Here is a 24,367-nt window from a genome sequence, read left to right as displayed (position 1 = left end):
TGTGCAAGAAACAAGCAAGTATAGGGCGTAAAATAATGGATGAAGAAGTTCTGTTTGACACAGTGACGAACATAATGAATCCGTATGGCGCAATAGGTACTAGTTTTATACGCTAACAGTTGATGCCAACGAAAAAGGTGACAAGTAATAATCTTAGACTTACAACGAGTGATTGTGGGTCTCTTCACTCATTTAATTATTTTCCCACAAATCAGGAACAAGGAAGGAGCGACACACTCAACCACAGCCCACCACCGTCTTGCAGGTAGCAAAGAGCATATCACTCGCATACGTCGTCGGACACTTCTTTATTTGTTGAAGACAGGTAATGACAGTCTTTGGATGCAATGAAACTACGAAATTCAGTGCTCAAGAATAGTTATTCCATGTCGCAAGCTCTGTTACTAACATTTCCTTCGGCGGGCATATTATATCGTATGAAGAACTAGACCAGTTGCGCAAGTAAACAGTAAAATTGTCATTTCACAGACATAAACATTAGTGACAAAGTCCGAGGGCAGCCAGGTGTATCGTTAAGTGTGTCCATGAGACTCTGTCAAGTACGGCTGAAGTATGTGTAGGAATTACTGGTTAAGACGCTGAATACCTTCTGCAACCCACAAGGATAGCCAAGAGCGCTATCGCGCTGCTACCTGGACTCGGGTAGGCGCGACGGCCCCTGATCGATCCGCCCGGCGGAATAACGACCAGGGCCGGTGTGCCGGACAGCCTGGATGTGGTTTTTAGGCGGTTTTCCGCATCCTGCTAGGTGAATACCGGGCTGGTCCCCACGTTCCGCCTTAGTTACACGCGTCGCAAACATTTGAAACACGTCCGCACTATTTCACGATTTACACTGGACTCAGACAGTTGGCGTACGCTGATTCCGTCCTGGGAGGGGGGGGGGGGGGGAGGGGGGGGGGGTACAGGGTGGCGGCAGGAAGGGCATCTGGTCATCCCTACAAGTAACATTTCCAAATCCGTTGTAACCACGCCGACCGTGCGATCTCTGTGGGACTATGGCGTAAGAGAAAGAAAAAAAAAAAAAAAAAGAATGCCTCATATCTCAATAAATATTGTTTCCATACATGTGAGTAAACGACTTGTTTTTCAGTTCTGACCATTACTGCCTCCTGCAAGAATATGGGACACATAATAAGAATGATCTGTTTTCCTGACAATGTCTGTTGGCGGCACAACTCTTGGCTGCGACTATCCGCACATGCCGTCACACAGTGCCGGAACGGCCAGCAGAGACTGTTGCGGCGCGGGCTGGTGCAAACCGGCAGTTTTATGATGGTCGTGAATCACGGGTCGGAGCCAGATGACGCCGTGGAAGTGACGGCGAGGGGCCGCCAAATCACGCCGCCGTATTTACCGCACTATAAAACACTCGCAGCAGCTGTACCAGCTAGCAGATCGTAATGCACACTGCAATGAGAAACCTACGACTTTCACCCCATGTATCCTGCTTATTGGATGAAAATACCGAATGTAACTGCGGAAAAGTATTAAACTGTAAACGTAAGACTTTCCCTCGATGCATCGCACACCTGGAAAGGCCTTAGTGGCCGTTTCGTCCAGCCTTTACAAAGAAATGGTACCGAATTAGTCTATTAATACAAAATAAAATCACAGATTCATGCAGGAGGGGAAATTAAAATATTTGCGTGCATTTTAATAAGTCAAGAAACCCAGTCTGCCAAATCCCATGACGCGCGGGATTAGCCGAGCGGTCTAAGGCGCTGCAGTCACGGACCGTGCGGCTGATCCCGGCGGAGGTTCGAGTCCTCCCTCGGGCATGGGTGTGTGTGTTTGTCCTTAGGATAATTTAGGTTAAGTAGTGTGTAAGCTTAGGGACTGATGACCTTAGCAGTTAAGTCCCATAAGATTTCACACACATTTGAACATTTCTCTCTATCGTGGTCCTACCGGTGTGTTGCTGAAGTGTGTGGTTATCGGATGGTGAAGTCAAAATAGTTTTGATCACTGACTAGCATCCTGTTTAAGGAAGTCCTGAAACCGCACGAATCATTGAAGATGGGAGTAGTTTAGTTGAAAAATGGCTTCATCGCCACGCTAGCGCAGAGAAAAACCTTGTTTTTGTGGGAGTGTCAGACTGGCACTACTTTAGCATGGCCAACCTAACGGTCCCCATACATATCTATACTTACCGAGCGGATCAGCCCCAACCCAGTCGCCTGTCTGTGGGTGATGTCCACATGGTCGGGTCCATGGTCCAGGCCCGGCGGTTCCACCAGTAGATGTAAATGTCTTGTGACTAGGGCCTCCCGTCGGGTAGACTGTTCGCCCGGTGCAGGTCTTTCGATTTGACGCCACTTCGGCGACTTGCACGTCGATGGGGATGAAATGATGATGATTAGGACAACACAACACCCAGTCCCTGAGCGGAGAAAATCTCCGACCCAGCCGGGAATCGAACCCGGGCCCTTAGGATCGACATTTTGTCGTTTTCACCACTCAGCTACCAGGGGCGGACACCAGTAAACCTCTATCTGCTTAGTGTGATAGTTACCTGTCAGCCCATACTCCACTGGTACAGCCAGGTAGGAACTGCCAAGAGGTTGCCTGTGCCCACATACAGTTGGGTTGGTCAGCGGGTCACTGGTGTGGGTGGCGACTGGGTTGATGGACCATTCAGGACGTGAAAAGGCACCTTAAAAGCCCCTATACATATGCAGACTGGTCCAACAACACACCAAGTGGGTCAGCCCTGACGCACTCGCCTGTGTGTGGATGATGGGCTTGCAGCCAAGTATGTGGACCAAATCAGTTGATTCCACTGTCCAGCCTCCACCTGCTTAGTGCAACTGCTACCTGCCAGCCCATAATACATTAGTATAACGAGGTATGGTCTGCCAAGCAGTCTCAGGTGTCACGACTTTTTTTTGTTTTGGTTGGATGACCAGCCAGGTTGTGAATGGGCACCTTAATGGCCCACATACACAGGAAAACTGGTCCACTAACACACTTGTCATGTGGGACAGCCTCGACCCACACGCCTATGTGTGGGTAATGGGCTCACAGTCGGGTCTATGGTCTGGATCTATCGACTCCTCTGTTGAGCCTGCACCTGCTTAACCTGACCACTACCTACCAGCTCATACTCCATCGGTAAAGCCAGTTAGGATCTGACAAGTGGTCACTGGTGTCCACACACAGCCAGAGGGTCATGGATGTCGTTGGCAAGTGGGTCGGCAGACCAGTCGGGCTGTCAATGAGCGCCTAAAAGCTAGGGATTGCACGCACTCCTCCACCGATAAAGTGACAGAAAGGAGCACCACCATAGCCTCCCCAATGCTATAAAAACACATAAATGAAAGGAGGCAAATTAGCTGCAACGAGAATATGTCCATGACACATAACTGCTAGTGACAACAGTTTTCAGAGATAAGAATACATCGCTTAAATCATACGATGTAAACTACCCTGTATCATAATGCAAACCATTCTTCCTTGTCTTCTGCTTTCGTGAAGAAACTATTCTGCTAGCAAATACGAATAATTCTCTTCGTTTCTCACAGGCAGTATTAATTATCCCCATATAATTAACTAAAGTGACAATGGATTGTGTAGCAGACACTACAAACAAGAAAATGATACACAGCCCTAGCTAAACTCATTCAATTCCCGCATGTTATTGGCCACACAGTGTGCGGTTACAGGCGGTGTGCAAAAATACATAAACACCAAAAACACAACATATTACTACGCCTAATACGGTGTGGGAAAACTGTTGGCAGTTGTGTCGGACTCTATTAATACGAGGGAGTGTATGGTTTTCAAGGGAATCTTAGACCATTATTTTTGCATAGTAGTGGAAAATTCAGATAATCATGATGGAGATAGAGAGCGATTGCGCACCCTTCTCTCCAAACTAGACCACAAAGTCTCAATAATATTGAGATCTTGTGACGTGGTGGCCCAGGGAGATGCGACAATTCATCTTCGTGCTCACAGAATCAGTCCTGGGCGATTCGAATTACGTGAACAGGGGCTCTGTCTTCTTGGAACACAGTATCGCTATTGGGGAGGAAACATTGTACAGTGGGATGGGCCTGATCAGCCTAAGTGGTAACATAATCCTTGGAAGGATTGCTGAATAAACATAGGGTCCATTGTGTACCACGGCGTGGCTGCCCAAATGGTCACCGAACCCCAGTCATGTTTCACTCATTGGATGTAAACTCGGCCAGAAGTTGGAGAGAGTGGGAAGCAAGACTAAGCTGCCCAAATGACATTCTTCCATTGCAATTTAATTAGGCAGTTTAGATTTTTATTCTGGTAACGCCACGTAGCCCTCTGTATGAAAATCACTGGCTGTGCTGTGTGCAGTCTGTGGCTGGTTGGAATTGTTGTAATATTCGCTATTGTAGTGTTGGGCAGTTGGATGTGAACAGTGCGTAGCGTTCGCAGTTGGAGGTGAGCCGCCAGCTGTGGTGGATGTGGGGAGAGAGATGGCGGAGTTTTGAGAGCGGATGATCTGGACGTGTGTCCGTCAGAAAAAGGAAATTGGTAAGACTGGGTGTCATGAAGTGATATATATATATATATATATATATATATATATATATATATATATATATATATATATATATTGACTTTTGAACACTATTAAGGTAAATACATTGTTTGTTCTCTATCAACTGCTCAACGCTACGCACTGTTCATATCCAACTGCCCAACACTACAATAGCGAATATTACAACAATGCCACCCATCCACAGACTGCACACAGCACAGCCAGTGATTTTCATACAGAGCTCTACGTGGCGTTACCAATATAAAAACCTAAACAACCTACTTACAGCAATACTGTCCAGATTTTATGCCTTCGGTACAACGGTGTCCCGTTACGAGCATTTGCATCTCTGATGAGTGATTCTGGAATTCCAGTTCGCCCTGCAGTTCCCGGCTTACGAAGCTCCCTTCGTGTTGTGTTGGTGCTGACAGAGTTTGTGAATTCGCCATTCAGTTCGCGCTGACTTTTGCAGATGTCGTCCTCTTATTTTTCGTCTCAACCCCTTTCAATGACTGTTCGTCACAGAAAATTAACATATAATTTCGTCCGAGTGGTGGCTTAGATGATGCTGTTCCTCCGCGTATGCCATATGCGGTAAAAATCTTCGGAACCGTGTCTCTAGAAACACCAACCACTCCGACTCATTTGGTTATGGAAGGAAGCCAAGGTTTGAATACACTTAGCTCCGACATAATGCACTAACAACTGCACAAAACGTGGTTCTGACCACGACTGACACTTTCAACCTATTCAGCACATTGAGCAGGTGTCGTTCGTGGTCACGTACAACAACGTAATCTACTAGCATCTGAATTTGTGAATTATGATCAAGCATTTCTCACTGTGTTTCCACATTTTTGTCCATCCCCTGTGTATAGCAACTGCTCAAACGCAATTGTCACAAAAAGCGGTAAAATGATCAAACAGTAATAAAGGACAAAGTAAAACGCTAATCTACTGAAGTCTGATCATTATTGTTGTGGTCGTCAGTCCAAAAGCGGTTTGCTGCAGCTCTGCACGATAGTCTATCCTGTGCAGACCCCTGCGTCTCTCAATAACTACTGCAACCTACATCCATGTGAAACGGCTTACTGTAGTCAAGGCTTGGCCTTCCTCAGCAGTTTTCTTCTGCCAGCCAACCATTCAAAATTAACCATCCCTTGATGACTTAGATTTTTTTCTATCAACCGATCTCTTTCTTTTAGTCATGTTGTGTAACAAATTTCATTTCTCCCCGAATTGATTCAGTACTCCTCCTTTACTTAACCGATCTACTCATCTAATCTTCACCATTCCCTCGGACATGCGTGCATGCATCCGTGCATATGCAGTGCCTGTATTATTCCGAATTACGATGTAAAATTCCTACAGAGATGCATGCGTGCGTTGTATTTATCCGCCGACGCCGGGTAAGCGACTTTCAAATAAAATCTCGCCTCTACGGGAATATACATGATGGACGTACCAGTACAGGTTGTAGACACGTGATTGACAACATATGGGAGATTTAGTCTGGCCGTGAGTCGTGCTCGGACAGCCAAATGCCGGCATGGTAGCTTACTGTGTTCGGTCAGAGGGTTAGCTGCCCGCTCTAATAAAAAACTGAGTGAATGGATCAACGATGAGCCAGCCAGTGTGACCGAGCGGTTCTAGGCGCTTCAGTCTGGAGCCGCGCGACCGCTACGGTAGCAGGTTCGAATCCTGCCACGGGCATGGATGTGTGTGATGTCCTTAGGTTAGTTAGGTTTAAGTAGTTCTAAATTCTAGGGGACTGATGACCTCAGATGTTAAGTCTCATAGTGCTCAGAGCCATTTGAACCATTTTTGATCAACGATGAACTTGGATAGGTGTAATGGGTCGTCCGCCCCGAGCAAATGCAACGAACAAAATGAGATCAGCAAAATAAAAAGAAATAAAATGGTAAGACAACCGCTCGAGATAAGCGGTTCGAGTCCCGGCCCGGCAAAAATTTTCGTTGTCCTCATTCCATCATACAGCAGGTGGTAGTCCATACTCGTAACTGCTGCGAATACATTTCATGTACTATTCACTCTGTTCAATTTATCTTCTAAGTCCTTTGCTGTTTCTGACAAGAGAGATACAGAACATGAAACAAATTAAGTAACTATTTTCTCAGTACTAAGGCATGAGAATATTTTTGATTGCTTTTTGATAAGCCATAGCGTATTGATGTAGTTTGGTCGCTGAATCCATGTTTGATCCCATATTTTTCCTACCACTAGAAGTTATCACAAATCGACTTCGTTATGAACTAGAAAATTAGCTACACATGTGTAATTGGAACGAAAAGTATTGCAATTTGTCGTCACCATCAAAGGTTTTATTAAATTTCTCTTCTTCTTTAAGGAAATAATTTAGCTTTACCTCCGATGCTGTACGTCCCGCTAAAGTGGTACCACCTTTCCATCAATTTAACGGCTTGTAAGCGCTCACTCTTGTTCCTTACTCAAATTTTCAATGAGACAATCAAGGTGACTGTTCAAAAAGTGGATCTTCGAATGATATATTAATCAGTGCAGCCACTGCCACCGAAATTTTAACTTGATAATATTATCGAATGTTATGGCACATGACCTTTAAAATGAGTAGAATGAATTTTTAAATATTAAGGATTCGTTGCAAATAAATAAATAAATAAATAAATGACAGGTGACCTGTTCCTTTTTGTTATCACTCTAGCTTCCAGGATACTAAAAACCACAAGAAGAAGCCACTTTCATTAAACATATTTTCATCGTAGAGCTGTCTAATTACTACATTTACCTGTTTTTGAACTTGTTAGTAATCTGCACTACCTCCGTAGTCCAACCCACACAGCAGCGCATGCCCCTCTGGGACTAGCGGCACTCCCTCAGGCGACAGGTGTTGTCCGTCATTCATCATCTCCGTAATATTCAAGTAGGGATTCTTCGAACGAGGTAGTCGGACTCAATCTGTACTTTCTAAAAGTAGAAGTGGATCATTAGACAGTGTCATATTTTCAACGAAGTTATTTTCATAGCTGGTTATCTGTAGAATCAACGATCTTTGGCAGACTACTTCAAACACATACCGTCAACTTCGTTTTACGAAATCAGGCGCCCAGTGATGAACGATATGACACCGTGGAATGTTAATGCAGTGGCACTGCCGGCTTCGTGTCGCCGTATCCCAAGACTTGTTTTCGTCTCTTCTCGACCCTAGTGACTCTCGTCTAGGGCCTGTCAACCTGCCAGGGAACAGGGACATACTCCTGAATACTTACGTATCAGTACTTATTCCCCGTTCCACATTCATGCATGCTTCGAGATTGAGAACCGTGTCACAAGTTAGGGATCTGCAAGATAGTTGATGTCTTGCCAAAGATGGTCTCGCTATAGTAGTGGACACGTTCTTGATACGCCTAACACTGTTTAGTCATCTTAGTCGGACTAAACCTGCACTTCATAGTTAAGAAAGAGGCCTGCCTGTCTGCCTCACCAATATCCAGATTCCAGGCAGAAAAGATAAACACTCCACTTGGGATACAATGTAGCTGGGATAGAGTGATCCTTCCACACAAATAATTCAACCGTAGTTCTGAACATCCCTGAGCACTTAAACTAAAGACAGTAGCCGTGAACTGGACTTGAGTTTTCTATGTTTATTGGCGTTAGCAATATGCATTATTACTTAAAAAGTTGGCAATAAAGATGCACAAGGATCTACTATTTGATGATTCAGAACATCTGGCTTTACATCGAATCAGTGCTTACATCTACACCCCGCAATTCACCTTAAAAGCCGACCAGGGTGGCCGAGCGGTTCTGTGCGCTACAGTCTGGAGCCGCGCGACCGCTACGGTCGCAGGTTCGAATCCTGCCTCGTGCATGGATGTGTGTGATGTCCTTTGGTTAGTTAGGTTTAAGTAGTGCTAAGTTCTAGGGGACTGTGACCTCAGAAGTTAAGTCCTATAGTGCTCAGGGTCATTTGACCCATTTCACCTTAAAATGTACGGTAGAGGGCACTTGATCCGCCACATTCATTCTCCCCAATTCTGCTCTGTTCGCAAATGGTACGTGGCACAAACGAATGTCGGTTCAGCCTCCGTGTTGGTTCGAGATTCATTAATTTAATGTCATAGTAATTTCGTGATGTTTCTCAAGAGCAAATGATACACTATCTGACAAAAAAAAAAAAAAAAAAAAAAAGTAAAGCACCCTGAAGGTGAGGGGGAGACGAAGTGAAACTTCGCGAATTGAGAGTCTGTGGAATGTTATTTCAATGATAACAAAATCGAGTCAAATTCACAAAGAGGTAGGCAGTATGAGTACACTTGTCCCTAAGACGAAGCATCCCCCTGGCGTCTACGCATGCACTGAATCGTTTGGGAAGGGTGTCATAAACCAGTTGTATCCTCTCCTAAGGTAAGCTGTCCCACTATTGTTGTAACTGGTCATTGATATTCTGGATACTGGCACAGGGATGGGGTAGCCCCGGTACTGGTCCCACACTTTTTCTGTCGCGGCCACACCTGAGGACCTTGATGACCACGGGATTACCCGAAATTCGCGCAGACAGTTCATAGAGACACTTGTCATTTCTGGACGAGGGTTCTCGCATAGAAGAATGGCACTAAGCTACTGGTCGCGTGAGAATAAACATATGGCCATGATGTATCGTTGTGCCGACGGAGTTCCCTTAATCAGGAGACCTACCAGCCGTGACCTCAAGTCATATCCGTCGACTCTTTATACCACTACGCCAGGAGTATTACCGCTGTGACTCCCCACAACAATGGAATAATGGGGTCTCTCCCCAGGACGCCGCTTTAACCGCCGACGATGGCCATCCGAGATAGTGCAGATCCACGATTCATCGCTGAACGCGGTAAGACGCCGTTCATCAGCAGTCCATACTTCCTGGTCATGGCACTACTCCAGACACCGCCGTTTGTGTTGTGTTGTTACCGTCAGGGCCAGTATTTGCCTACTTACGCTAGTCTCCGACCAATGGTGCGAAATGACACAGAATGTTGCATGGACTCTCGGATTAGATTAGATTAGATTCGTACTTGTTCCATAGATCATGAATACGACACTTCGTAATAATGTGGAACGTGTCAGGTTAATGAAAGGTGCCTATACAAGATATTACATTACACAAAATATTACTTGACACTCAATATTTTTAATTTTTTTTGTGGGGGTTTGGAAATTACCCACTTACTATATCCATAAATTCATCTAATGAGTAGAAGGAGTTGGCTTTAAGAAATTCTTTTAATTTCATTTTAAATGCTATATGGCTAACTGTCAGACTTTTGATGCAATTAGGTAAGTGACCAAAGACTTTTGTGGCAGCCTAATTTACCCCCTTCTGAGCCAAAGTTAGATTTAACCTTGAGTAGTGAAGATCGTCCTTTCTCCTAGTGTTGTAGCCATGTACACTGCTATTACTTTTGAATTCGTTCGGGTTGTTAATAACAAATTTCATAAGTGAATATATATATTGTGAGGCTACAGTGAAGATCTCTAGCTCTTTAAATAAGTGTCTGCAGGATGATCTTGGATGAGCTCCAGCAATTATTCTGATTACACGCTTTTGTGCAATGAATACTCTTTTACTCAATGATGAGTTACCCCAGAATACGATGGCGTGCGAAAGCAGAGAATGTAAATTGGCGTGGTAAGCTAATTTACTCAGATGTATATCGCCAAAATTTGCAATGACCCTAATAGCATAAGTAGCTGAACTCAAACGTTTCAGCACATCCTCAGTGTGTTTTTTCCAGTTCAACCTCTCATCAATGCATACACCTAGAAATTTGAATATTCTACCTTGGCTACCGATTTCTGATCGAAATCTATATTTATTAATGGTGTCATTCCATTTACTGTGTGGAACTGTATATAGTGTGTTTTGTCAAAGTTTAATGAGAGCCCATTTGCTGAGAACCACTTAAAGATTCCCAGAAAAACATCGTTTACAATTTCACCAGTTAATTCTTTTCTGTTGGGTGTAATAGCTATACCTGTACCATCGGCAAAAAGTACCAGTTTTGCATCTTCGTGAATAAAGAATGGCAAGTCATTAATATATATTAAGAACAACAGAGGACCCAAGACCGAACCTTGTGGCACCCCATTCTTGATTGTTCCACAGTTTGAGAAATCACCAGTTTTTTGCATATTATGTGAACTGTTAATTTCAACTTTCTGCACTCTTCCAGTTAGGTATGATTTAAACCATTTGAGCACTGTCCCATTCATACCACAGTACTTGAGCTTATCTAGAAGGATTCCATGATTTACACAATCAAAAGCCTTCCATAGATCACAAAAAATCCCAACTGGTGACTTCCGGTTACTCAGAGCATTTAATATTTCATTAGTGAAAGTATATATAGCATTTTCCGTTGAGAAACCCTTCTGGAAACCAAACTGACATTTTGTTGAAACTTTATTTTTACAAAGGTGTGAAGCTACTCTACAATACATTACGTTTTCAAGAATTTAGGACAAGGCAGTCAGAAGAGAAATTGGGCGGTAGTTGTTGACATCAGGCGTATCCCCTTTTTTATGTATGATGGCATACTTCAGTCTATGGTAGGCGCAGATGTGATGGAGCTATGATGTGCTTAATGCACAATACGGCGATCCTCCCTTGTGGTGGTCACATCTGTCAGAACCTTGACGACGTAGTCGAACATTGGGCGACTTGTAGATCTGAATGCACAGTGTTGCACAATATTACGGGCTGACCAAATTGAGACCCACAATGAGGCCCGTTTCAAACTCTGTGAGGTGCTCATAACGCTGTCTCATACGAGTACGGCGCACCTCCGTTTCCTTCAAAGTGGTCACTCAGCATCTGATGATGTTCATGCTCCTTATACAGGGTGGTACAGGAGGCACGTCACATAATTTGTGAGATGATTCTACATGTCGACATAAATCGAAAAAGTGCTATGAACATGTGTCTGACTTTCTGTCGTTATACAACTGGGGCGAGTTGAGGGCTACACACATCCAAGGCAAGTACTGACATTACTTACCGAAATGCTGGGTTGGACAGAATAATGGTGGTGCAGATGGCTGATCCATCCTACAAGAGTTGTTCAAAAAGTCCCCAATCAATCTCAATGAGTCGAACATCACCTCAACAGGCTCTGATGCGGGCAAGAGCGTCGCTAATCTGAGCGACAAGTTCTTCAAGTGTATCCACCTTCGTAGTGTATGCATCCCCCTTTAACCAACCCAATAAGCAGAATTATAATGGGGTTAAGTCGGGTGATCTGACGGGCCAGTTAGTGGATCTGGCACGGCCAATCCACCGTCGAGGAAGCTTATCTGGTACAACGAATCGGTGATCCATCATGTTGCAAGTACATTTGTCATCGTTGGTCTAGTGCCACGTCTTAAGAAACTGCAGGCAGGTTTTCTATCAAAAAATGTGAGTATGGTGCGGCTGTTATGCAATCTGGCAGGAACACAAGCCCTATCACCAGGTCATCAGTCATACCTCACCAGACGTTCATTGAGAACCTAACTTGGAATATTGTTTCCCTAGTGTACTGCCAACCATTCACAAAATTGTTGTCTACTAACTAAGTCACCTGGATGCAGATGTTGCACAGGCTGCACATGGAATATGTAGAAGACCTCAGAATATAACTTACGCCACACTCGCATTTGTGGAATATCGAGCTGACGGCCAATCCAGTGTGTACTGGTGATGGGACTCCGTTTTACCATTGCAATGTCTTATTCCCTCAACAGACTGGATGACCTCACATTCTGATGTTACATGTATACTGGGTATTGTCCTGGATTCAGGTATCGTTTGAAAACCTCCGTGAAATACCCTAGCACAGGGTGTTCGTCGATCAGGCAATCTGGTTTTTTTGTCACAGTTCCAAGGGCATTGCCATTGAAGGACCCGTACACAAACAGCATGTCTGTGTATTCTGCAACAGTGAACATATGCAGCATGTTGCTGTTCACGGACACAGTGGTCTTGCTAAATTAAACAGTCAAGCACGACACGCATACGGCCTCACGACTGCTAACTGATCCAATCCAGGATTGCACAGGGGGTCCACTTGCAGCTGTTGCCTCAGGGCGCCACTAAAGTGTGCCGTTTGATGGAGAACCCCCACACCTCCTGCAGGATGGCTTAGTCATCTGTTCCACCAATACTTTGTCTACCACAGCGCCTACACGGCATTACGGTAAAAATATTCACACTTACCATCATATTCATTCATGGATGGATGTTGCCTTCCACCCACGCCAGTTCTGTCGAAAATCAGACACTTGTTCACAAGACTTTTTCGCTTTATTTTCACATGTAGAACGACCTCACAAATTATGTGACATTCCTCCTGAATCATTTTGTATACCCTACCTGTCCTGGCTCCAATACTAAACACAAACAACAGAATTGAATTGTGGCAGCCGTTCCTACTGGCACAGAGAATTACAACTCTCATCGCTTAAATACCAGCCGACAGTGTGTACGTGTACGAGATTACGTTAACATCCGACCATATCTTTTTTTGTCAGGAAGGATATGTTACTCGGATTTCCTTGGAAATAACATCCTCAAAATTTTAATAGCAAACCTTCCCTTTATTCACCACGCCATTCTTCTGCTTAATGGGATGAGCCTGACGATGACACTCTCGCTCTTACTAAACGAACCTGTGATAAAATTTGTCACACATCTCTGTTAAGGAATTAATTAGTTTTACACTTTCACTGCATTTTCTCATCCATAAATGTGGTAAATAACATGCGCGGCAGTGAAACGGGCGGCAGTGAAACGAGCGATTTTGAAACCTCCACCAGCGCTACAGATTTATTCACAGCAATATACAGGGTGATTCAAAAAGAATACCACAACTTTAGGAATTTAAAACTCTGCAACGACAAAAGGCAGAGCTAAGCACTATCTGTCGGCGAATTAAGGGAGCTATAAAGTTTCATTTAGTTGTACATTTGTTCGCTTGAGGCGCTGTTGACTAGGCGTCAGCGTCAGTTCATGCTAAGATGGCGACCGCAGTATCTGGAGATGTTAGAGAATTGGCTGTTCCCTCAGCTCGAACAAGAAGCACAACAATTCATATTTCAGCAGCATGGAGCGCCACCACATTGGCACTTATCTGTCCGTAACTACCTGAACGTCAACTACCCGAGGCGATGGATCGGCCGCCAGGCAGCCTGTGATTACTCCCTGCGATTTTTTTCTTATGGGGGTATGTTAAGGATATGGTGTTTCGGCCACCTCTCCCAGCCACCATTGATGATGTGAAACGAGAAATAACAGCAGCTATCCAAACTGTTACGCCTGATATGCTACAGAGAGTGTGGAACGAGTTGGAGTATCGGGTTGATATTGCTCGAGTGTCTGGAGGGGGCCATATTGAACATCTCTGAACTTGTTTTTGAGTGAAAAAAAAACCTTTTTAAATACTCTTTGTAATGACGTATAACAGAAGGTTACATTATGTTTCTTTCATTAAATACACATTTTTAAAGTTGTGGTATTCTTTTTGAATCACCCTGTACAACAAATACAACAAGAATTTACATCTCTTGCAATTTAAAATCCACATCACTTGAAAATGACGTCACGTGGGTGGAAATTATTTCCTTCACATACATTTAAAGTCTTTTACGGAACTCAGACATCATATCTTGCAAGACTGGTACCGGAGTTATTCCTTCCGAATTTGATCCTTCATTTCCTGGATGGTGTGTGGTAGATTACACCGGAAGATTTGAGCTTTCAAATGACCCCAAAGGAAGAACTCACACGCTGAAAGGTCAGGGGATCTTGGAGACCCGGAAATGTCCCAGTTTTGGAAATCAGATGACCTGGAAATATTTTCTCCAGCGCGTTAATGGACTGCAGCGAGGTATGCATGTGGCCCCGTCTTGTTGAAAGACTGTATTTACATTCACAGGGAGGTAAGCAAGCTGTCACACTAGGAAACCGTCCAACATGTGAACGCAACGTTCTGTATTCACAGTAAGAGCATTGTCGCGATCGTCTGAAAAAATTAATGCTCTTCATTCTAAAACATTATACGCCGCACCACACTAGCGCTTTCTGACTGTGTAGTGGCGTTTCATGAAGCATTTCAGGAGTCTCACCTGACCAGTATCTGAACCTTGTTTGTTAACAAAACTTGACACACAAAAATTGGTCTCATCGCTCATGATCAGATTGTCGCACAGGCCTGGGTTGTCGTTAATGAGTTCCATAACTCTCGGCAAAAGTTCAGTTTCTTTGGTAACTTGTCCACCTCCAGTTTTTGCACTGTCTGTTCTTCGTAAGTGTCGTACTGCAGTATCTTGTGCAATATTCGCCATTCACTGCGATCCACTATGTCAAGTTGCAGCCCATTCTTGTGTGCAGAACGCCTGAGACTTCGGCTGAAGGCTTCTTCCACTCTTGCAACATTCTTTGGTGGTCACAGGAGTTTTGCACTTCCACCTACCTTTCGCATGATATCATACGTTTCCTCAACGTTATATACCCACACTTTGATAGTATGTGCCGACGGGACTGGGGGATGACGTGCGAGATTACAATGTGTACGAAATACTCGTACACGCTGTGCGGCTACGTAGCTATCGTTGTTTTTGAAAAACGCCCTTACAGCAACAGCACGCTGTTCACCGATGCCATCTCGACGAAACGTCGATATCAGTGTCAATGGCATAGGTTTGTTGTCTAGATTGCGCACTCCCGCTTTTATGGTTCGTTACGTAACATGGTACTCCCAGGCTTCCCATGTTGCCCATTTGACTGCCGCACGTTTTACGTCTGAAGCACCAAGGACTGTTGCTAGCATGACGCGTCATCTGAGAGATGAGCAACTACAGTGTTGAATCCAACCACAATACTGGACACAGAGGTGGCACCACGTCGTCTTTCAGATGAGTTTCGGGTCGGCTTACACACCACGATGGACATGTGCGTGTGGAGGTTTCGAGGTGAAGAAATGTTGTCAGATTGCATTCGTTACCATCATAAGCACCCTGCACCTGTCGTGCTGCTACGGGGTACCAGTGACTATGCCGGCCGGGGTGGCCGAGCAGTTATAGGCGCTACAGTCTGGAACCGCGCGACCGCTACGGTCGCAGGTTCGAATCCTGCCTCGGGCATGGATGTGTGTGATGTCCTTAGGTTAGTTAGGTTTAAGTAATTCTAAGTTCTAGTGGACTGATGACCTGAGAAGTTAAGTCCCATAGTGCTCAGAGCCATTTGTACCATTTTTGAACCAGTGGCTATGCAACTCGGACACTTCTGACTGGCACAGCAGATAATCTGAATAGGCGTTACGTTTATGACGTGTTAAGTCCGATGGTAGTGCTCTGCCTTTCAGGTCTTCGTGCAATTATCTTTCAATAAGATAACGAAAGACCGCACGCTCCGTTTGACTGTTGTTCTGGCCAGCATGTTCTGTAGATTTCTGAAAACATGAGCTGTGGCTTGACGTGAGACTGGCACGCCACCAGTTATCAGCCACTACGCTGACGAACTCTAGCACAGAGTTCAAGCAGCACGGAATGAGGTACCCTTATCTGACATCTAGACTTTATTCGATTCCACACCCAGTGGGTTTACAGCCTTTGCTGTAACTAGAAGTAGCAGCTCTAGATTCTAAATTTCCCACCGTGTATACTCCCAAATCACCTACAAATTTAATTGTGAGGTGTGGCTGTAAAATAACGGGACTGATGCTGCACACAGTGAGTATGCATGCACCAAAAATGAAACACCAGTAGTTTTGAAGCGTGAAGCCTTCTCAGCGAATGTGTCATCTCTGGTGTCTGTAGACAAATCAGTGTAACCGCGGCCTTCTTTTGTGCACGACCTGTTTATTTTATTTTGCCGGAAAAATGGTAAGTGTAATAGCACAGCTACGAACTGTCGTGATGTTTCACATTAAAATTGGAGAAATGCTGAAATCTATACTTTACTTTGTAAAGGAAGTGTATGGCGAACGCTATTTATCACATATGCGAGTTTTTGAGTGGCTTAAGCGTTTCCAAGATGGCGGAGAACATACTGAAGATGACACCGAGTGCGAAAAAAGCTCGAATGAGCACATCAAAATTCAAAGCGGTGATTATTCTTTTCGATATTAATGGCATTGCGTATCTTTACTATATTCCAGAAGGCCAGACTGTTAATCAACGTTACTACCTTAAGGTTCATGCTAAAATAAGAAAAAAAAATCCGCATCGTGGAAGAATAAGTTATGGATTCTAAATGAAGACAACGCGCCGGCTCATGCCGCATTGTCTGTTAAGGCGTTTCTAGCCAAGCAGAGCATCCCAGTGTTAGAATACCCACCTTATTGGCCTGACTTGGCGCCGTGTGACTTTTATCGATTCCCCAAGGTCAAACTGCAAGATTTGAGTCCTTTGAAGCAGTAAGGGAAAAAAGCGGCGCGTGTCATCAAGGAGCTCACTGAGGAAGGCTTCCAGCAGTGTTTCGATCAATGGAAAATTCACATGGTTTCGTTGTAGGAATAGAACAGGGGCATATATAGAGGGTGACAGTAACTAAATATGTATGTTTCCGAAACACAATGTTTCACAGCAATGTCTCGTTACTTTAAAGCCAGATGTCATTTTGTTACTGTTACACTGTCCACCCACAGGAAGCAAAGTTTCTTGATTTTCTATCATTCCTGATGTTGCAGTTTTAATGACCGGCAGTGAATGTTTTGTCCTTTTATCTGTTGCGTAGAGGACTGAAAACGGCAAAGGATCGTTTAAGCCCGGTTCGCACCTGCGACTTTCTGGCCATAATCATCTTATCGTCGTGCGCCAATGACGTCAATAATCAACTGAGTGTAACGAGTGTGGAGGTCAAAAACCTTGAATATGTTGCAGACTGCGCACACGCAGAAACGAGGGACTGTGACTTCGCCTGTTAACACAGGAAGTTAACCTAATCTCATCGAACTCATTCCTGTCGTAATAATGGATTTTAAGTTTTCTTAATCTGTATTTTGTTGTTTTCATGACATGTTGTGTCCGCCCCTGGTAGCTGAGTGGGCAGCGCGACGGAATGTCGTATCGAACGGCCCGGGTTCGATTCCCGGTTGGGTCGGAGACTTTCTCCGCTCAGGAACTGGGTGTTGTGTTGTCCTTATCGTCCTCATTTCATTCCCATCGACGCGCAAGTCGCCGAAGTGGCGACAACTCGAAAGACTTGCACCAAACGAACGGTTTACCCGACGGGAGACCCTAGCCACAAGGCATTTCCATGACATATTGTAAAGGTTTCTCGATGGACCTGTATTTTTCCTTTTAATCTATTTCCACAAGAGAGATGAACTGTCTGAGAGCAATAAGGTATCTAAGTTTTACAACATTTGCGCGAAGGAAAAGCCTACGCTGTGCGTAAGCAAGAATGTCAGTGGATAAATGTAATACTGAAAATTGTTTGAACAGTGAAAGTCATATCCGTTTCAAGAGGAAAATAGTAATGGTATTAGACACTTAGAAAGAAATCAAGACATAAAGGATAAAGCAAAAATGCGCTGTTTACTGCCTTATAAATCCATAAATCCATACATACTGTAAGAAAGTATTTATTAATGTGTGTGTGTGTGTGTGTGTGTGTGTGTGTGTGTGTGTGTGTGTGTGTGTCTTCCACATCTCCTCCTAAACCACTGGACCAATTTTAAGCGAACTTGGTACACATGTCACTTACTGTCAGGTGACAATCGCTGTCTACGTAAGACCCACCTACCTATCAAAAGGGTAAGGGTGGGGGAGAAAAATCAGTGTAGGCCGCGACATGTGAATTCCCAGCCTTTATTAATTGAGAATAAGATCACCTAGTGACTTGGAACAAACTTTGCGTATAATTTAGAATCTTTAAGTAATTCTTTCTCGTTGACAATCCATAAAAAATGATAAAATGAAGAATCATTTACTACTTTTCCCCCGTTCACGCAGTAAGAGTACAACATGAAGCATGGCGTTATAATTTATTACTTCTTTACTACCACCTGTATTCGCGACATATTTTACAGATAGTGTGTACATATACCACTGAATGTAAGTGCAAAATCGTATCATTGTACGACTCATAGTTCATGAGCTATGACGTCATAAACATTCATCGCATGGCCAGATGCTGTGTATGCAGGCTTGGACACACAACTATAAATAAATACCTGGACAACGATGGGTTTCTTCTCTAGTATTACATAAAACTGAGATGCTTTGAAATGTTTGGATGACGCTTTTCTTACTCTTTCAGTTCTCAGGAGCGTGGAAAATCAGCCATACAACCTTCTGTCAAAATCATCCACTATGATTTTTGGTTTGTCAATACTAAGTTATGTTGTCATTCTTGGTCTGACGACACGCACTATTTTGGCGCTGTATTGTAAAAGAAAACGACTGTTCGTGACAGACGAGACTTAGTACAGGAATAACGCCAGAGGCAGAGTAGACTCACTTGCCGCGAATAGTCGATTGTGACAAGCAATTCGTTCGAGTCTCTAAAACCGTGGCGGCGCCTTTCTCAGTTCGCCGAGGCAGCTGTGTGAGAGTGTGACGTTTCTGCCGGCAGGGCCGCGGGCAGTCACGTGGTGCTGGACCCGACCATGATCTGCAAGAAGACGCGGCGGCTGCGCGGCCGGCTGGCCGAGATCTGCCGCAAGGAGCCCGCGCTGCTCAAGGAGATCTCCAAGGGGGTGGCGCTGGGCACGCGCGAGTGCCAATTCCAGTTCCGCAACCGCCGCTGGAACTGCACCGCCGTGCGCCGCAGCCTGCGCAAGGTGCTCATGAGAGGTGCGTACACGCAGCGTGTCTGCACCTGGCGGAGTGCGTGCCGCATCGCGGGTATTTCATGTAGGGCTGTGTCAGCTTCTGTATCAGCACTAGTCACAAACAATAGGGAAGGTAGAGAAGGTTCCCCACTCCACTCCACAACGACAGGAGGTAGGTAGGCTACATGCAGCGTGGAAGAAGATGGACTAGCACAGACAGTGGAGACTCTACATCTACATCTACGTGTATACTCCGCTAGCCACCAAGCGGTGTGTGGCGGAGGGCACAATTCACGCCAAAGTCATATTTCACCCCCCCCCCCCCCCGCCCCACCTCTCCGACCGCCGACAAACTCTGGGAGGTTGTAGGGGACATCAAAACAAATATTTTTCCCTAATGTCATTTTTTCCTATGAGGAGTATTTAAACCGGTAGAGGAAGATTTCTCTGGCGGCAAATTAATTAAACCATCAAACACTTTTCCATTTTTTTATGACCAAGAGACAATACATTAACACAACCCAATTTCAATTACAGTACATTTTCAAAAATGCCTCCATTGACACGTAAACAAAGGTTACACCGTCGGATCATGTTGTGTCTGACACGTGTAAAAACCACAGGTGTATCCTGAATTCTTCCTGCTGCTGCTACTACTATCTGAGCAATCAGATCCTCTTCTGATGCAACAGGAGTTGCATAAACAAGGTTGCGCAATTCTCTCCACACAAAAAAGTCCAGAGGGGACATATCTGGGGATCGAGCAGGCCATGGTACAGGACCACCTCTGCCAGTCCACGTTTCTGGGAACCGTCGGTCCAGAAATCGACGCACACGACGACTGATATGTGCCGGCCCCCCGTCATGTTGGAACCACATGCGTTGTCTTGTAGGGAGCGAGACGTCTTCCAGCAATTCTGGCAATGATCTGGCGAGAAAATTGTAATACTGCCTGCCATTTAATGGCCTAGGTAGCAGATACGGCCCAATTAAACAGTCCCCAACAACACCGCCCCACACACTGACGAAGAACCGCACTTAATGAGCGCTAGTAACTGTGGCATGTGGGTTATCCTCACTCAAAACATGCAAATTGTGCATGTTGAAGACTTCATCACGCCCGAGCGTTGCTTCGTCGATAAAAACACAGAGGATGGAAATGTAGGATGCATTTCACACTGTTCCAGGTACCACTGCGAAAACTGTCTGGGTGGATAATCAACTGGTCCCAGGTTGCGGACACGCTGTAAGTGAAATGGACGTAACAATTGCTCTCGGAGGACTGTTCTTACATTCGTCTGATTCGTCCCCATGTTACGTCCAATTGCACGAGTGCTGATTGAAGGATCCCGTTCCACATGCTGCAAGACAGATTCCTCAAATTGCAGCATTCTTACCGTGCGACAGCGTCCTTGTCCAGGTAATCTGCTAAATGACCCGGTCTCACGCAGACGTTGATACACGGCAGCAAAGGTCGTATGATGCGGGATACGGCGATTAGGATATTGTTTTCGATAAACTGGCTATGCAGCTCGTCCGTTGTAGTGCGCTACGTAGTACGCAGCAACCATATCAGTGTACTCACTCCAGGTGTATCGCTCCATTAGTATACAAGAGACAATGCACTACTACACTGGTGGACAGCAGTTGCCTACAACTGAAAAGCGTAATACGCCCTCTAACAACTGAAGAGCGTAATACGGCCTCCTCCGGTGTAAATAATCCTCATGAGAAAAAATGACATTAAGGAAATATATTTGTTTTGATGTCCCCTACAACCTCCCAGAGTTTGTCGGTTTAAATACGTTTCACCCTGTATATACTCTACATCCTCGGTGAAGATCGGATTCCGGAATTTAGTGAGCACCCCTTTTCGTTTAGCGCGCCGTCTATCTGAAAGTGTGTCCCACTTCAAACTTTCTATGAGATTTGTAACGCTCTCACGATGGCTAAATTTACCAGTCACGAATCTTCTCGCTCTTCTTTGGACCTTCTCAATCTCTTGAATCAGACCCAACTGGTAGGGGTCCCATACAGACGAACAATACTCCAAGACTGAACGAACTAACGCATTGTGAGATATTTCCTTTGTTGAAGGATTGCATCGCTTCAGTATTCTACCAATAAACCACAATCTAGAGTTTGCCTTACCCGTTACTTGTGTAATCTGATCATTCCATTCGAGATCATTTCGAATAGTCACACCCAGATACTTGACGGATGTTAACCGCTTCCAAAGACTGGGTATTTATTTTGTACTCGTACGTTAATGGGGATTTTCGCCTTGTTATACGCAGTTGGTTACAGTTACTAATATTGAGAGATAACTGCCAGCCATTACACCACGCTTTTATTTTATGCAAATCCTCATTGATTTGTTCTCAACTTTCGTGTGATAGTACTTTCCTGTAGACTACAGCGTCATCGGTAAACAGTCTAATGCCGCTGTCAATACCATCAACCAGATCGTTTATGTAAATCGTAAAAAGCAGCGGACCTATTACGCTGCCCTGGGGCACACCTGAAGTTAACGCTTGTTTCTGTTGAAGTCGCCCCGTTCAGGACGACATACTGCTCCCTGTTTGTTAGAAAACTTTCTATCCAACCATATATGTCATCGGATAGACCGTAAGCGCTCACTTTTTGGAGCAAGGGACAGTGCGGATATGAGTCGAACACCTTTCGGAAGTCGAGAAATATGACACCAACTTGGTAGCCGGTATCTAGGGCCTGTTGTATATCATGCACAAAGAGGGCCAGCTGTGTCTCGCACGACCGCTGTTTCCTAAAACCGTGGTCGTTTCTGCAGATGAGCTTCTCAGAGTCTACAAAGGTCATTATGTCTGAACACAAAATGTAATCCATGATTCTACAACAAATCGATGTCCGTGAAATTGTCCGGTAATTATGTGCATCCGATTTTCTACCCTTTTTATAGATTGTTATGACCTGGGCCTTCTTCCAGTCCCGTGGAACTTTCCGCTGTTCCAATGATATCTGATAGATGATGGATAAGAATGGTGCTATATTTGTAGCATAGTCAACATAAAGTCTTACGGGGATACCGTCTGGGCCAGATGCCTTCCTGGCGTCTAAGGATCGTAACTGTTTTACAATCCCAGATACACTAAATACTATGTCAACCATCCTTGCTTTTGTTCAATAACTGAAAGGGGGGATGGTGCTACAGTCCTCTACTGTAAACGTGTTTTTGAAAGATAGGTTTAGAATTTCGGCCTTCTGTTTATCATCATCAGTTACATTACCCGTACTGTCAGCAAGAGAAGGTATTGAATTATTTGTAGCGTTCGTAGATTTTACGTACGTCCAAAATTTTTTGGGGTTATTTTTTAGAATTTTCAGATAAACTATTGCTTTCAAATTCGTTAAAAGAACCTCTCATTGTCCTTCTGACAGGTGCTTTCATTTCGCATGATTTCGGTTTGTCAGCAGGGCAGTTACTACGTTTAAAACGACTGTGCGAAATTCTCTGCTTTCTCAGCAACTTCCTAATATGGTTGTTGTACCAAGGTGGTTCCTTTCCCTCCCCTATATTTTTGCTAGGCACATACTTCTGCAGGACTCCCACACAAAGAGGTGGTAACGTGAATAACGTTAAATGTCAACTATTAATACGAGGGGCGTTCAATAAGTCACGCAACACACTCTTTCCGTCAGTTTTTAGTTGCAAAATGCGGAATTTTGTTACGGGACACCGCGGAATATTCCCGCTTCAGACCCTATCTTTACCTGAAGTTCCGATAGATAGCGATTCTATGCGTGACGTGGCCCTCACAGGGGCGGCTGTAATGGAGGTTCGCTCCAAGCAGAGACCCGTCATTGAGTTCCTTTTGGCGGAAAGGCAGAGCGTCGCAGATATTCATAGGCGCTTGAAGGATGTTAAAGGAAACATAGCAGTGAACAACGCACGATGAGTCGTTGGGCTAGGCGTCTGTCATCATCGCAACAGGGTCGCGCAAACCTGTCCGATCTCCCGCGTGACGGCCAGCCACACGCAGCTGTGAGTCCTGCAGTGTCGGAACGTGCGGACACTCTCATTCGATATGATCAGACACCTCGCTGCCCAATTGGACGTTGCAGTTGGTAGTGCTGACACATTGGTCCATCAGTTGGGGTACCCACAGGTGTGTGCCTGCTGCGTTCCTCGCCTCCTATCAGAAGACCACAGAGAGCTTCCATCTGTTTGGCCCAATGAGGGATGCACTCTGCGGGAAGCAATAGATGCATGATGGGGAAGTTATTGATGCAGCAAGACGTTGGCTCCGTCGTAGACCTTTAGAGTGGTACCATGAGGGCACACGGCACCCTGCTGCGCGGAGTGGCCGCGAGGTTTGAGGCGTCATGTCACGGACTGCGCTGCCCCTACAGCCGGAGGTCCGAGTCCTCCCTCGGGCATGGGTGTGTGTGTTGTTCTTAGCATAAGTTAGTTTAAGTAGTGTGGAAGTATAGCGACCGATGACCTCAGCAGTTTGTTCCCTTAGGAATTCACACACATTTTAACATTTCGAACATAAGGGCCCTTCCAGTAAGGTGAGATAAGACTGTCGCATTGGACGGAGATAATATTGAAAAATAGGATTTTGTAGCAAAAAGTTTGGGGAATAATATGGTGTACTAGAATCCTGAATCAAACCAGGCTGCTTTCAGGAAAAAAAAAAAAATGTGTTGCGTTACTTACTGAACGCCTCTCGTAAAGTTAATTACTATAAAGCTATGCTAACCATACTGGAACCTTCAGTCAAACTGAAGTTAGTATCTGTAATATCACTTTATTAAAAAAAATCATTCAGAAGATAAACAGACATTAATACTTGTACTACGAAATTCAGCGGAGATAGCCCATCATCAACGAAGAGCGATTGGTGCGGGCACCTGAGGCACTTGAAGGAGAATTCCCGAACCAATCTCGCTCTGTCTTCACTGAAGTATTTTTTAATTATTTATTTGTTTAACTTACTGAAATTATGGTCATCAGACATTCTCTTACTCCTAACGAGGTATTCTGCATACG

At 44.7% G+C, this 24,367-nt stretch overlaps 1 protein-coding gene across 1 annotated transcript in view; it reads left to right on the top strand.

Moving 5' to 3' along the window:
* Positions 1-24,367, top strand: part of LOC124776577 (protein Wnt-6) — a 608,273-nt gene that overhangs the window by 416,609 nt on the left and 167,297 nt on the right. Inside the window, exon 2 of the mRNA XM_047251624.1 lies at positions 19,137-19,357. Coding sequence (XP_047107580.1) covers positions 19,137-19,357 — 221 coding nt within the window. The remainder of the gene's footprint in view (positions 1-19,136; positions 19,358-24,367) is intronic.

This window comes from Schistocerca piceifrons, chromosome 2, assembly GCF_021461385.2.
Source record: "Schistocerca piceifrons isolate TAMUIC-IGC-003096 chromosome 2, iqSchPice1.1, whole genome shotgun sequence".
In the NCBI taxonomy this organism is placed as follows: domain Eukaryota; kingdom Metazoa; phylum Arthropoda; class Insecta; order Orthoptera; family Acrididae; genus Schistocerca; species Schistocerca piceifrons.
This window is presented reverse-complemented; position numbering and strand designations above follow the sequence as displayed.